The 14,916-nt window shown below is 43.2% G+C and overlaps 1 protein-coding gene across 1 annotated transcript in view; it reads left to right on the top strand.

Annotated features, from left to right (window-relative positions):
• Nucleotides 1-14,413, top strand: part of adgrb1a (adhesion G protein-coupled receptor B1a) — a 247,092-nt gene extending 232,679 nt beyond the window's left edge. The window contains exons 22-28 of the mRNA XM_079640839.1: nt 1,053-1,224; nt 2,169-2,264; nt 2,370-2,409; nt 8,778-9,433; nt 10,568-10,603; nt 10,791-10,949; nt 12,733-14,413. Coding sequence (XP_079496965.1) covers nt 1,053-1,224; nt 2,169-2,264; nt 2,370-2,409; nt 8,778-9,433; nt 10,568-10,603; nt 10,791-10,949; nt 12,733-12,927 — 1,354 coding nt within the window. The 3' untranslated portion in view covers nt 12,928-14,413. The remainder of the gene's footprint in view (nt 1-1,052; nt 1,225-2,168; nt 2,265-2,369; nt 2,410-8,777; nt 9,434-10,567; nt 10,604-10,790; nt 10,950-12,732) is intronic.
• The last annotated feature ends 503 nt before the right edge of the window (nt 14,414-14,916 follow it).

A 14,916-nucleotide genomic window follows, 5' to 3' on the forward strand; every position in this document is an offset into this window, starting at 1 on the left:
CTTTTAGTTGATGAATCCTATTTAGAGTGCAACACCGGCAGTAAACTGTAAAGGTAGACCAGCTACAACACAACACAAATATCATTTTAAAATCTTAAATCACTTCTTTAAAAAAAAACACGCACTGCACACAAAGTAAACGTTTAGAAGCATTCATGCACCAAAAGGGCCAGGACCCCTCTGTTTCCGGGCTTTTATTTTGAAACACCGTCAGGAACTTTAATTGACGCATTGTAATTGGAAATAGTGAGCAAGAAAAGTAAAAGTAAAAAGCAGATTGGTTTGTAAGACATGACGTTTGTTAACTGATTAGTGCTGAGGAAATGTAAATAATGAGTGTCCCGTGAGACATTATAACTCACTTTTTATTAGTTATATTCCATTGTTGCATGGACCATAGAATTTGACTAAAGTACTTTTTCCACTTCTTGAATATGATCTAACTCAAAGTAAATTTGAGCCCCTATTTAATAGTATAAAAGAAGCACATTAGAGTGGGAGCTAAGCGTTTGTCTGCCTCTTCTTCAGCCTCTCTGTCTCTTCTGCCTCTGTTTGTCTCCATTCTGTTTCAGCCTCATTTCACTTGTATCCCACTGCTCTCATCACTCCTTCTCTCTCCTGTGCCACTAGATCCTCTATGGTTTGACTGAACCATCCTAAACATACATGCATGTCATATATGTGAATTATGAACATATATATCTGCAGATAATGGATGTATGTTTCTGTTTGTATAGTAACATAATAACTTGTTGTGATGTTATTTTGCATGGTTAGTGTTGATTTCCATGCTAAGAGCGTGGGCAGTAATCAAGGGCAAGTAGGGAATTAATTTAATGTTAAACATTACGTTCTTTACTTTTTACATTACAAAGGGGAACAAAAATTGTTAGAATATATTTGAATGATAGCCTGCCTTAGATGTTACCATCCAATAATGTGAGCTAATGACAAATACAGAATGTGTTCCAGCATGATGTCTGCCAGCATTAGGCTTCCCTCTGTGTTGTCAGTTTGCTGGTTCTGTGTCTGACCGCTCCCCCCACCTGCAGGGCGTCCCTGTGGAGCTCCTGTGTGGTCCTGCCCCTCCTGGCCCTCACCTGGATGTCGGCCGTCCTGGCCATCACCGACCGGCGCTCCGCACTCTTCCAGATCCTCTTCGCTGTCTTTGATTCGCTGGAAGGCTTCGTCATAGTGATGGTGCACTGCATCCTGCGCAGAGAGGTATCGCACCACCAAATGTTCCTACACTTATTTCTTTCCTGGTTTTGTTTGAGGCAGAGGTAGAATAAGTACTCTTAGAGGCCCTATTATGCTTCTTGGGGTTTTCCCTTCACTGCAGTGTGTTATAAAGGTTTGGGGACATGAATGAATGTGAAGGCTTTTAATGTTAAACACTGTTGCATTGATTTCATTGTCACTATAGCCAGAGGTTAAATTGGGATTTGATGTGGGGGCCACCACATGAGAAAGTGAGAACATAAAAATAGAAATATTACAAACTGGAATACATTTACATCTTAAATTATTAATATATGCATACATTTTTTTCACAAATATCCAACCTTCAAACTGCCATTTTAAATCAACATTGCTCTGCACACTTACGAACAGTAGAAAGCCACTACTTGAGTAGTGATATTATCCTATCCTTAAAACCCTGCTTTGGTTTGCTCTGGCGTACTAGAATAGCTTCAAATATGTGTGTGGAAATCTCAGTTCATTTGTAGGGCTGCGCAATCATGGCCAACTGTATGCTGTAAATCTCACTGTAAACTTTCTAATCATCACCACGTTCAGTGTTATTATGACTGATCATAACTCAGCTTTATGCACGCACATACGTTTAGCATGGTTTGAGAAACGGGCTCCGTGTTACAAGACGGCGGGGGGGGCAGCAGTGTAAACCTCACGATCGGAGCACAGACACACGCTCACTAAGCCGATAAACTATAGCCGGTCGCAGACATCTGCTATTCAACAGTAAAGTTAACACGGGGTGAAGAAGGGCATGTATTATGACATCACTTGAAAACATTCGGCAAAGTCTCATTCGGCTAGAGACATTGAGCCTCTTCTATAAAAGGCCGCTTCCAAAGTATTTGCTGGGATGTGAGGTATGTAAATATCCTGCCAAAACTAACAATAGAGTCTGTGCTTCATTCCAGGTTCAGGAGGCAGTGAAGTGCCGGGTGGTGGACCGCCAAGAGGAGGCTAACGGAGACTCAGGAGGATCCTTCCAGAACGGACATGCTCAGCTCATGGTACGGACCACGAATGTGTTTGTTGTTTGCACCTCTCAGGATTTATTATTCAATATTGGCAGAGTGTGCACACTTAATTCACTATTTCTTGTTGTGTGTCCACAGACTGACTTTGAGAAAGATGTGGATATTGCTTGCAGATCAGGTAAGCTCCAGTGTGTGTGTGTGTGTGTGTGTGTGTGTGTGTGTGTGTGTGTGTGTGTGTGTGTGTGTGTGTGTGTGTGTGTGTGTGTGTGTGTGTGTGTGTGTGTGTGTGTGTGTGTGTGTGTGTGTGTGTGTGTGTGTGTGTGTGTGTGTGTGTGTGTGTGTGTGTGTGTGTGTGTGTGACTTTGGGGGCTGTTCAGAAGCTACAGATGTCTCTTTGTGCCTCCTCTCTGTCTTCTGACTGCTTCACATTCCTCTGCGTTGTCGGAACAGATGTGCAGTGTGTTCCCCCTCCGTTCTGAACTCGTGTCTTACAATCAACATCACAGCCTCCCTACGCCGAGGAGCTGTTGTAAAAAGAAATACGGAACATTAATGCTGCAAAAGGCAGTTTAGCCCGGCTGATGGGAGTGGGATGAGCGCGTGCTGAGCAGTTATATGAGCAGTTATATGCAGCTAAATAGGGCTGTCTCAGTGCCGCTGTATAATTAAGTCCCTCCCGACAGAGCCGCATCAGATAGCGTCTCGGCTCTGATATCCGCTGGGAGTGAAAATCTGATTATCTCTTGAGACAGGATATCAAGGAAAGCATCTGGAGCAGAAAAGCTATTGAGACACAGACATGCCTGATGGAGAGGAGAGTGAAAAGAACAGAGACATTACTGTTTCTTCTTCTATGTCAAGTAGGAAGGGGGGGTCACAGAGAGCGGATATTTATTGTTGTTGAGGATAAAGCCTCCATGTTGTTTACCAGCACGGACGTGCTAAGGGACATGCTACCATGAGCCAGCAGCTGTTACAGTGAGATGAGATCAGGTCACAGGGTCAGCCATGTACAGTAGATATTTGATATATATATATATAACCTATATTTAGGTTTGATCATCCAACATCAACAGACAAATATCCAGATAAAAATACATGAAACACAAACAACAAACATTTAACATTATAGCACAATTTATCGGATGATATCAATGTTATTGTATTATTGCTTTAGATTACCTGTCTATTACAGGGTGTATCACTACTGCTTTTTTACCCAGGTCTAGTAGGGGGTTGCTTCTGTAACTGTCAAACATAAGGTTGGATTATTGAAGAGGAAAGGCAGGCAACAGCTGTCGGGCCCAAGAAGCCATGTCAACAGATACCTTTACACACTAAATTTTATGAAATACATTTCTATCAGTGGCGGGCCGTGCATTTCACACCTAGGCCTTCAGTGATGTCCTACACACAGTCCTACCTGAATTATTCCACCTCTTAATACCATCATTATGACGCCATGGCTCTTGAAACTATACATTTAGACAGAAACGCAGTATAACCGGGTGTTGCATCACCTTAACATAGTCAAGTACAACAGAGTTATATTAATATTTCCGAAGCATTTATAATCAATATATCCGCATTTACAATTAAGAGTGTTAAACTACCAGCTTTAAGATTGCTTGGATACGGTCAAAACTTAAAAATAAAAGGGGCTTTTAAGGCATTAGTCTACAAAGTTTTATAAAGTCCACCAAAAGTATGTGAGCTTTAACAAGTTTGTTCACTAAACAGCGCATTGTCGCACCCAAAGCAGTTTCATTTAAGAAACGTGACGATAAAGACACAACTATTCACTGAAAAGAAAAGAAAACAAACAAATAATTTGCATTTGTTCATGAGGATATATTTGCGACAGTGGTGAAAGTGTATTCCTAGCACTGAATGTCCACTTTGATAAAGGTTAAACCAAAACAATTCAACAAGTCTCCTTGAGTACTTTTACTGCACAGCTGAGCCAGTGCGCCACACACATCTCTATATCTCTTGCAGAAGCATCAAACATTTATTTTTTATATATTTATCATTTTAATTACATATATATGAATTCGTTAATATTGATTTAATATTAACGACATAAAATGACAAAAATATATAAAAATTAAATAAAAAATAAAATGCTTTGTACTCACCAAAACAACTGATTATTTGAACACAAAATCCATCCTCCTTTCTTTCCTCAAGAAGACTTCAATGACTCTGTTGTACAGTTTATCTGTGCGTTTCAAGTCCACCAATAAGTCATTTTCTATAGACATGAAGGCTAATGATGAAAGCCGAGTCTGTCCAGTAAAATTTCTGGCATAAGTTTGAATTCGCTTTAAGGCCGAGAATGACCGCTCGACAGAAGCAGTGGACACAGGGATAGTCACTACCACACATGCCAATGTGTAAAGCTGCCCCATGCTCTCACTCAGATTTTTCTGCTTAAGGAAATCAAGGAGATCAGTGGGACTTTTCCCTTCAAAATCAGTCATGGCATACATTACAGTCAGTTCTGTTTTTAGCCGGGACAGATCGAACAGTGTTCCGTGACTCTGTGTTAATTTGGCTAAGGCTGTTTGCGGGAATTTTTTCCGGTAGGTCTGAAAGTGCTGGGGGTCCATGAGGGAGAGTAACATTAATTTTTTTTGGTCTTGAAACCTACTCCGTATCTGGCAAAGAATGTTGTCCAGAATATTGCTGTGGAGTTGTTGGTAGTATGCGCGAAGGTCTCCTTGTGCTGTACGTGGGCCTCTGCGTGCGCTCGGACCACTTGAGATGCGCGCTGTGTCCTCGTAGATCTGACGAAACTGGCACCTCTCTCGCTCAATTGTGTCACAAAACTCGTTCACCCTTGTCAGACAGAATTGTACATCCAATGTTTGTTTCTGTAGTATTCCAAAGAGCACATCTGAATGCTTAAAAATCCCATTGAATGTTTCAATCAAAAAACAAAACTCAAAATCATCCAAACGTGCATTAAATCCATGAGTGCTCAGCATAGTATCCCCATCATACTCCTCATGATGTTCCAGTATGTGGTCAAACACCTCCTTTAGGGAAACTCTCTTCTCAAAGACTGCATTGACCAATCTCGATGTATATTGCCACCGCGTTGGTGCAACATTAGGAAGACGACGTTTGCAAATGTCATCCAGCAGTTGCGTGTGCTCAGGGGATCTGGAGAAAAAGGCTGCAAGGCCATTGAGGCTGGCAAAAAAGACCTTGCATTCTTTAAGCTTTTAGGCCCCTTTGAGTCAGTACTACATTTAGTCGATGTGCATAGCATTGAATGAATAAGGCCATAGGTGCCCTCTCCTTAACTTTAGCCTGCACCCCATTTAGTCCAGATGCCATGACCGCTGCGCCATCATAACACTGTGCCACAACTTTATCCAGACTACATTCATATTCCTCCATGAAACGGAAAATAAGAGCAGCAATGTCATCAGCTCGCTTGCCCCTTGTAACATCTTCAAATCTGACAAACCGCTCCTTGACACCTGTGTCCGTCACATAACGCAGGACAAGTGCCAGTTGTGCTACATTACCCACGTCTGTCGTTTCGTCCACCATAACAGCGACAAAGGGTGCTTTTTTAATCTCCATTTTGATCTCTTCTCCCATCACTTCAGCAATAGCATAAATCAGGTCGTTTTGTATTTTGCCTGACGTCCCAGTAAACACTTTGTTTGTGGACAGGTGGTAATGCAAGTCTGTGTTGTTCTCAGCAAGCAAAGAAAGAAGCTCCACGTAGTTTCCTCTGTTTCTGGACTCGGCGCTTTCATCGTGTCCCCTAAATGAAAGTTCCTGTTTACCCAAAAACAGGACACAATCAATCAGTCTTTTCAATATTTCCCTATTTTTGTTCACCCTTTCGTTGTGGAGCTCCGTTTCCCGGCGCACTTGTTCGTTGAGCTGTAGATCCACTCGGGTGTCCCCAAAGGTTTTCAAAAGCACCATTGCTTGTAAGTGCCCAGCCGTGCTTTGGTTTCTCGTTGCTGCCTTGGTTAGACAACTCAAGTTTGCAAATCCAGTGTGGCTCCAAACACCAAATCGATCAGTTGCAAATAGCAGGCATTCCCAGCAGTACAATTTGCAGTGCCTCTCGGAGGCTGTGAGCCAGGGGTACCGCTCGTAGTTAGTGATTTGAAAGTGGCGGACAAACCCTTTTCCCCGCTGTGATAGGCTCGCTAGCGTCGGGGTTGGCCGTTCTCTTCTCACGATGTCTAGCTTTTCTTGAAAAGTTTGTCTTGAAAATGGCGTTGTAATTATATCTACGACCAAATCAATCTCTTCTCCTCCTTCAGCCATTGTGGGTTGAAAAAAAAGAGCTTGTAGAAATCTACACAAATTAGCTCGTTCCAATTCAAGTTCAGTTTGCTAGCTCTACATAGCTCTGCCTCTCAATAGTGCGTATCCAATCAAAAGACGTGCACGTGCTGACGTCATCGTACGCCTGCTAGCTGGCCCGTTGTCGCCAACTCAAAATCTGATTGGTTAAAGCCACAGTTTGGTTTCCGTTCACTTTAAGCTACAGGCGACCGCACTGTTGATTCTGAAGGCCTAAGGGCAGATTTCTTGGACCCTGGCAACACATTATGGCTGAAATATGATTGGATAAAAGCTCTAACATAAAGGCCAGCCCTCCAAATCTCGTTCTGAGGCTGGAAGCAGCGCAACCAAGAGGAAAGCTATGAAATGAAGAGAATAGACTATGGGGAATAATTTAATACATATTTGTGGAAAAAATATATCAAAATTAAATTGATATTCTGATGATGTTTAGGCCAGCAGAGAAGGCCTTGCTGGCCCTGACGGCCCACCACTGATTTCTATTGAAATTGTTTCCTTGACAACATGTGATATTGATGCATAAACAGGGTGTCCGCGGGGTCTTAAAAAGTATTAAAAGTTGATAAATCAATTTAGCGAAAATTAAGGCTATTAAAAAGTATTAAAAAGTATTAAACGGCATTTTCCAAGGTATTAAGAAGGTTCACAGCAACGACAACATGAAACACCCTTTAATTTACTGAAACGACATGTCGGGAAACCCCACAAGGCGGCCCCATGAATAGCGCATGCTGCTTATTATTTTAAGTTTCGTTGCCTTGCTCCGCTCTGTGTGTGTGTGTGGGGGGGGAAATAAACGACTACGGTAACGGGTCCCAAGGTGGGTAGACCGGCATACGCAACGCTCTGGGGGTCCAACGGCTCCGTGTGTGCCCTATATGATCATTTTCTGATAACGATGAAAGAGCCCGCCTCCCTCTCCCCACGTCTCCTGCTGCTGCTGGGCTGTCAGAAGAGGGGGAGGAAAAGAGAGGCAGTCACTGTTTATTAAATATTATTATATAGAGAACAGAGTCGTTATCAATTTGTTTTAAAGCTCAATAAATAACAAAGAAGACCTCTGATCGGCACTTTCCTAATTTTGTACGGAAGATTTAAACTTTAACGGACATGTTGACCGGCGGAACATTTTTTTTACGGAAACTGCCGCACGGTCCCCTCGTTCCTTGGAAGAGGCGGAGAGGTGGGTGTTTTTCATCTGCTGGTGGACTACCTGAGAGATACAGCAGGAGAACACGCCGTCCACCGCTGAGAATAAACAGAAGGGCAACCATGGCAACCATGCTCCGGGGTCTTCTTTGCTGCTTTTGGTGTATTTCGGGCGGCAGCAGCGCCACTTACAGGCCTGACATATGTACTACATCGTTTCCAGCATTTCCAGCGGTCTAGTGTGAACGGACACGTTAATGAATCGAATGCGTGTGAACGGAAGCCTTTTTTGCGCTTGCGTATGCGTTTTACCGTGTGGGGCCGGGGTCTAACCCAAACTATATCCGGTAGCACAGAGATCTGCTATTTTAAAGTAAAGTCAACACATATAGACCCTAAATATAGTCTATATTAACAACGAGAAAAGTCTTAACATATATATCCTTTTTTGTAAACATATGACAAATGTGTGAGGGTGATGACGTCAGAGCATCGTTTTATGTGCCAGGGCTTAGCCCCGGATAGCCCCAGCCCAATTTAACCCCTGGGTATTTGTGAGGGAGCTCCTATATGGCATTACCCCGCTGAAGCTCACCAAAGTTTAACATATTTCATTTTTCAAAATGTTGTCAATTGTTTTGTTTATTGGTCAAATACTGGTTTCTAATGTTTTCTGAGGAGTTTTACTGGAATGAAAGAGCACAGAGTCTACAGAAGCTAAAAAAGCAGCATACTGCATTAAACCTGACCTTCACAGAGAGGTTGAAGTTCATGTGGAGAGGAGGCTTCAGTAGTCTTTCTGCTGCACTCTGTTTAGTTTTGCTATCTTACAATCAATATAGTAAACGTGAGGTAAAGTGTGTTGCCAATGTAACCGGTTAGAACTCAAAGTTGCGATGAGGTCTTAAAATGTATGGAAAGGGTCTTAAAAAAGGTCTTAAAAGGTATTAAATTTGACTTCAGGATTCCTGCATATACCCTGATAAAGTGCAAAGGGGCCTCCAAGCAGGAACATCTGGTCCTGGTTCAACTCTGTGTTTCTGTTGCCTTCAGGCACCACGAAGCGCTCATCTCTCCAGGGGGAGGAGAAGGCCTCCTCCGGGACCCTCACCCATCAGAAGGGGTCTAACTTTAACACTCTGCCTGCCAGCATGGCCAAAGTGCACCTCCAGAATGTGGCCGACTACACCAGCCACACTCTGACGCTGCGCAGGGACAAGGGGCCCGCCAAGGGGATCAGCACCGAGCTGCCGGGAGCCAAGTCCATCTACATCTGTGACGGAGAGCTCTTCAAGCAGCTGGACGGAGAGATGCCGCGAGGGACCGGGGAGGGCAGCAGCTCCGAGGGTCCGGGCAAAGGCCCCGGGTACGTGCATCTGCCGGGAAACAACACCGGCACCCTGAAGCTGGCCAAGGGGAAAGAGGAGGCCAAGTGTAACCTCGGCATGGAGCAACTGCCTCAGACCCGGCTCATCCACATGGCTAACCCCGTCAACGGGGAGCCCGTGCCTGGCTTCGGGCTGAAGAGCCTGCCTGCCGACCAGATCAGTGTGTCGTGTTCTGACAGAGACTCACCTGCACACAACCTGCAGAATATGCCCAGAGATTCGCAGGGAGCCAACAGCTTGTGTGAGGGGGGGGAGTCTGGACACTGCGCTGTGATGTCCAAGAGCGAAACCGTGTCCACACTGTCCATGAGCTCACTGGAGGTAAGAGTACTCCACTGATCAGCATATCTTTATCAAAGTAATGCATTTTCAGCCTCATATTTCATACTTTCATTAATGTTCTACTAAACCATACATTCTCAATAATCAAGCCTTTTTTAAATGGTTTATATTCAAGATAACCACAGCGTTTAAATACTGCTTCATTTTAAGATAAATAACTTTTACATCATTTACATAACATGTGTCTTAATTTCCACTCTCAGGGTCATAACAGTTCAACTGTTGATAAGCATCAACTGCTTTTTCTTTTCCCATCCATATATCAATGTGAACGATGCCACATATCATGCCAGCTTACTGTTTTATGTAGGTTTATTATTTTGCATGGACTGCTGTCATTCATACAGTAAACGTCAGTCACAAGTTTGCCATTTATTTATATTGTATTTATATTTGCCATAGGCTGTTTGAGCAACACAGCATTAGCACACCATCCATCCTAGGGAAATGATTCATTAACTAACTTGCTAGGGAGCCTCACAATAACAAACTGGATTTGAATGATTATAAATAAATAATAGGATCATTACTTAAAACTCCACAGGGCAGCACTGTGCTACATTTCTTGTATGCTTAGATTTTCCCATCTCCGCAAAGAAATAAGGCAACACATGTACTTCATTCAAAACAAGGAAGTATTGCAGTGTCAGGGTATGCTCTGTAAAGAGGTGGCTTTCACTCCGCCTGTACTCAGACAGTAGCGTGAGGATGAGCCGGCAGTGATCGGCACTCAGCGGCCGACATCTGCCTGCTGGTGTCTTTTCACTTCCGGGCAAAACACACTTCCGCCGAGTGAGGCGGCAGCTGCAGCAACCGGGCAGCCTGAAGGTCAGCTTTTCCTTCACCACTCCGTGATGGAGGACTTAAAGGTCGTTCGGTCACAATCCGTTAGTTGCAAACTTGTGCCAGCAGGGTCAGAAGGACCAGCAGCCGACCTTGTTTCCCACCCTCATGACTCACTGCTCTCCCTGGGTCTCAGCAAAACACCCTCTCTTCACTGGCTGATGTGGAGATGCACTGTGAAACAGTTAGGAAACACTCGAGCGTTTGTCTTTTCACGAGGCACACAATATCAAGACACATCTTTAATCTCTCTGTCTCATCTCCCCCCAGAGACGAAAATCACGCTATGCAGAGCTTGACTTTGAGGTAATTTAGTCTCTTTGATTCCTACAGAGCTTTTTAGATTTATCCCAAAAAGCTTTTCAGACCTCTAGATGCTTGCATACATTTATCAGATTTTGTCAAAGCTTGAGTGTGATACAAACACATTAAATGTGAAGGGGGCAAAGTAGAATTGATGCTGTTTACCTTAACGTGCAATATCCCTGTGTAGAAGATTATGCACACCCGGAAACGCCACCAGGACATGTTTCAGGACCTGAACAGGAAGATTCACAGTGCAGACAAGGATAGAGAATCTCCACCTGTTGATGCCAAAGCTGCCAAAAGATGGAGTGTGTCCTCTGCCAGCAGCGACAAGACCAACATGAGTGTAAAGAGTTTCACTTTATTCTGTTCTGCCCCCCCTCTTCCTATATCAAGTGTTGTCCTCCTTTTCCTCTTATCATTAGCTCAAATCACCACACTTGAGTGGAGTTTCCTGTTTAATTATTAGTGCAGCCATTTCAAAGATTGCATTTTTTATCTGCCGACAATGTCTGCGCCAGAAAAATGAGCTGTGGGGGCATCAAGGGAACTAATTGTGGGTGAGCATACAAACCACAACAGTCATTGTCACTCCAAATGTGACAAATGTTTCAGAGTATTTCCAAATTGCACAATTTGTTAGAGCTTGTTTCAAAGCCTCACAAAAGACAGACTTATAATTTTATAGATGAGCTGCCAGCGTGGGCTCTAGATAAGTACAGACTAAAGTTTTCCTACCCAGCACAAGACATATTATTTTGGATTTGGTTTATTCTCGACAAACGATATTTATTCAGAAATGTCCCTTCTCCTTTCTTTTATTGCACACAATCTGCATCTATGCATGTCGTGTGTTTCTAGTATCCAGTGGGAATAGCAAAACAGACAGGACTGATTCCACTACAGGATTATGTCAGTTTAAATTACCTCAATTTACCTTTGGTACGGGGAATAGCTGCAAATATTTGAATAATAATCTCAATGATTACCAAAGCCAGATGGAGATGGAGCCAGCCAAGCAAATCATAATTAAAGATACATCTCTTCTAAGTTAAGATCATCATGCCCATGCAAGTCTTCAGTTCAGTCAAATGAATAAACACAACTATTCCTCCTTACATTTCCGGTCAGTTAATAATGTGCTGCTGAGATTCAAGACATCAGTGAAGGGTTAAAAAAAGTAGGTTAGGATCTAATTGGTTTAGTTACAAACAGCAGGCACAAAAGGAATCCATGTTGGCTTTCTAGCTGCATCCATTCCATGGCAGCATATTATTTCCATTTCCTTCCGCTGCAACAGCCCCTGATCTCCATTTGTTTCACAGCTTTGGACTCTTCTCTAGCATAGGTCCGAGTCCAACTTCACAGATCAACGGTGCCGCTAATAGTTTTCAGAACACAGATATATATGTTAAAGTCCTGCAGCATCACACAGTGTTAGCTTCCTTTCAGAAACAACAACATGTTGAGCTCTGCAGGAACAACATGTGTTGCCCCAGCCACAATCACTGTTGCATCCCGGTCCTAGTAAATCAAGCAAGTTACGTGTATATACTAACTTTGGATTGAACCAGCAACATCCATTGTTGGTAACAAAAGAATAGTTTAAAATGTATGAGATTAAATGTATGGGAGTAATTGTAATGTGTATTTGCTTTCTTGCTGAGAGTCAAATGAGAACTCTATGTTTCTTATGGATGGAACTTAAGCTAGGAGGTGGTTAGCCTAGCTTAGCATAAAGACTGAAACAACAGGTAATGAGTCTATGCTGAGTCTATGTGGTGACTCTTGGAAAAAAGTGATATTTTCCAGTGTTACCAGACACTTTTTTAAATTTCAAACCAGCCTGTTTCTTCCTGTTTCCAGTATTTATGTAAAGCTAAGCTAAGCTAAAAACAATAGCTCCAGCTCCATACATCACACAATGAGAGTGGTGCTGATCTTCTCATTTAACTCCAAGCAACTGATAAGCTTGTTCTTTTTTAACTGTCAAACTTTTCCTAAAATACATTTAATAAATTGCCACAAGGGCGTGAATTGAAGTAGCTCCACCAAAAGAACTCACATTACAGCTTATTTGAGATGTTCTTTATCTCTGAGGAATAAATCCTTTGTCCTCCTCCCATTAGGACAAGCAGCAGACCCCCAGTAAAAGGGCGTGGGAGGGCATCAGGAAGACCCACTCTCCCCCCTCCTGGGTGAGGAAGGACCTGGAGACGGTGGCCGCCTCCCCCCTGGAGCTGCAGGCTGTGGAGTGGGAGAAGACCAGCGCCACAATCCCCCTGGTGGGCCAGGAGATCATGGACCTTCAGACGGAGGTGTGACCACCGCGGCCTCACACCCACCACTTCCTGTTTTCCCAATGCGCTCAGACAAAACAAGCCGACACACCACACACACACTGCCCTGCTCAGTATTTCTAATCAAAGGCTGCTCGAGCCAACTGCGAGGATGTAAGGGGGAGGAGTCCGGGGAGGAGAGAGAGGCGTCGCGATATCAGAAAATAAATTCAACCCACTAAAGAGAGGACAGGATAATGACCTCTCTTTCTGTGTTGTCTCATTTGATGTTTGATGTCTGCTCATTTTGTAAATGGTCTCAAAAACCACAGACATGCAGACAGATTACCCAGGTCAGTTACTATATGAGCATCATATGTTATAAACCACATAGCAAAGGCAACGTTTACCCCTGTATCAAATGAATTTTATAATCGTGGTTATGTATTTTTTTCGTTTGAGAGTGTCGTTGCATCACTGTTCTGCTCTCTCTCTCATGATGAACGCTGTCAGGCTCCAGATGCCTCCGGACTGATTGTTTCGATCTCAAAAGGAACAAACAAGGCAGACTGCCAGATATTCAGCCATGTGGCCCTTAATGCAGTCGTCGCCCCCGCCCCACACACACACACACACACACACAACTCTCCCCAATCCTTATGGCTCCAACACTTTCCCCTCCTGATGGGACCAGTTCTGCGTTGCAGAGACAAGCAAAAGGAAAAGGAGGTAAAAAAATAAATACAAATGGAAGACGTTTCCCTGAGCAAAATGGAACGTTGCCTTCTCATGGATGGACACCTTAGAGAGCAGTTCAGCGCTCTAATTGGTCCTCAACCTCACAGCGACAACATGGACGCCATCAGTGTGCCCAATAGGAGCCGCTCACTACAGACACAAGCTGTTTGACTCTCTCCGTGTACAAGCAGGCTTGGTACAGTCCATGCAACATATGACGGTTTCAAAGATGTGAAGGTACTCGTGTGTGTCAAGTAGTGGAAGATGAGTAAATGACTAAATCTATAAATATATATGGTATGATTAAAGGCGAGGATGTATATTAGGCAGAGGTCATCAGAGGTTGCCCACAGAAAGCACAAGGCTCACTTGGAGTCCTGATGTACAGCATTGTAATTATTACAACAGAGTTCTACAGAATGGATTTTAGCCTATAAATATCTTTCTTACTGTGCTTGGGGATAGTTGTTATCATTATTATAAATATGAACATGATTATTCTGATACTGATCCTCCCATCCCCTTCTCGTCCTGTCAGGTTACTGGACTATACAAGTGTTCTGTATCACAATGTAACAGTGTGTGTTTTGATATTACCGCCAGTCACTCCCTCAGATCTGTATTTGTCGAAACCCTGACCTCCGACCTCTGACCCAATGATCTGCGCCCCAACCTGCCCCCCCTCCTCCCCTCACTGCCCTTCTTAATTTACTGGGGTCGCCTCTTTGTTAATGTACAGTTTTCAGAGCACAACATGAATGTGTCTTATTTCTAATAAAAGCATATCTATATAATAAAACAGCAGCCTTCCTCTCGTTTTCTCACATGTATTACAGATGATGCATCACGGTACGCACAGCCTGATGTTAGAGGAAGTGTACTAGGTATTACTGTATAACAGCGTCACAGGAGCATAAGAAGAGAAGAATCTTACAGCAGGATGTACGTTTGCAATTAGAATGCTATACAGTCACATTTCAAACCTACAAAAGATTAACCTTGACCTTAAAAACGAACATATACAACCCAGATTACTAAATGGTCCCAACAGTTTGATTCTATTAGTTTAAACATTTCTTGAATATGTAACATACCATAAATAGAGACATTCGCTAGCAGACATAACATTACACTATAAAAGGAACTCTGAGAAGTTTAGGCTTTTTCCTAGCTGTATGTGCGAGAGAGATTAAGACGCATTAAATGACTACTTATTGTGAAAGATACTATATTTAGTAAGCTTCAGAGGACCGTAGTGTCGGTCCGAGCGCTGACCTTGGACCATGATATCGATAA

This window comes from Notothenia rossii, assembly GCF_949606895.1.
Source record: "Notothenia rossii genome assembly, chromosome: 7".
In the NCBI taxonomy this organism is placed as follows: domain Eukaryota; kingdom Metazoa; phylum Chordata; class Actinopteri; order Perciformes; family Nototheniidae; genus Notothenia; species Notothenia rossii.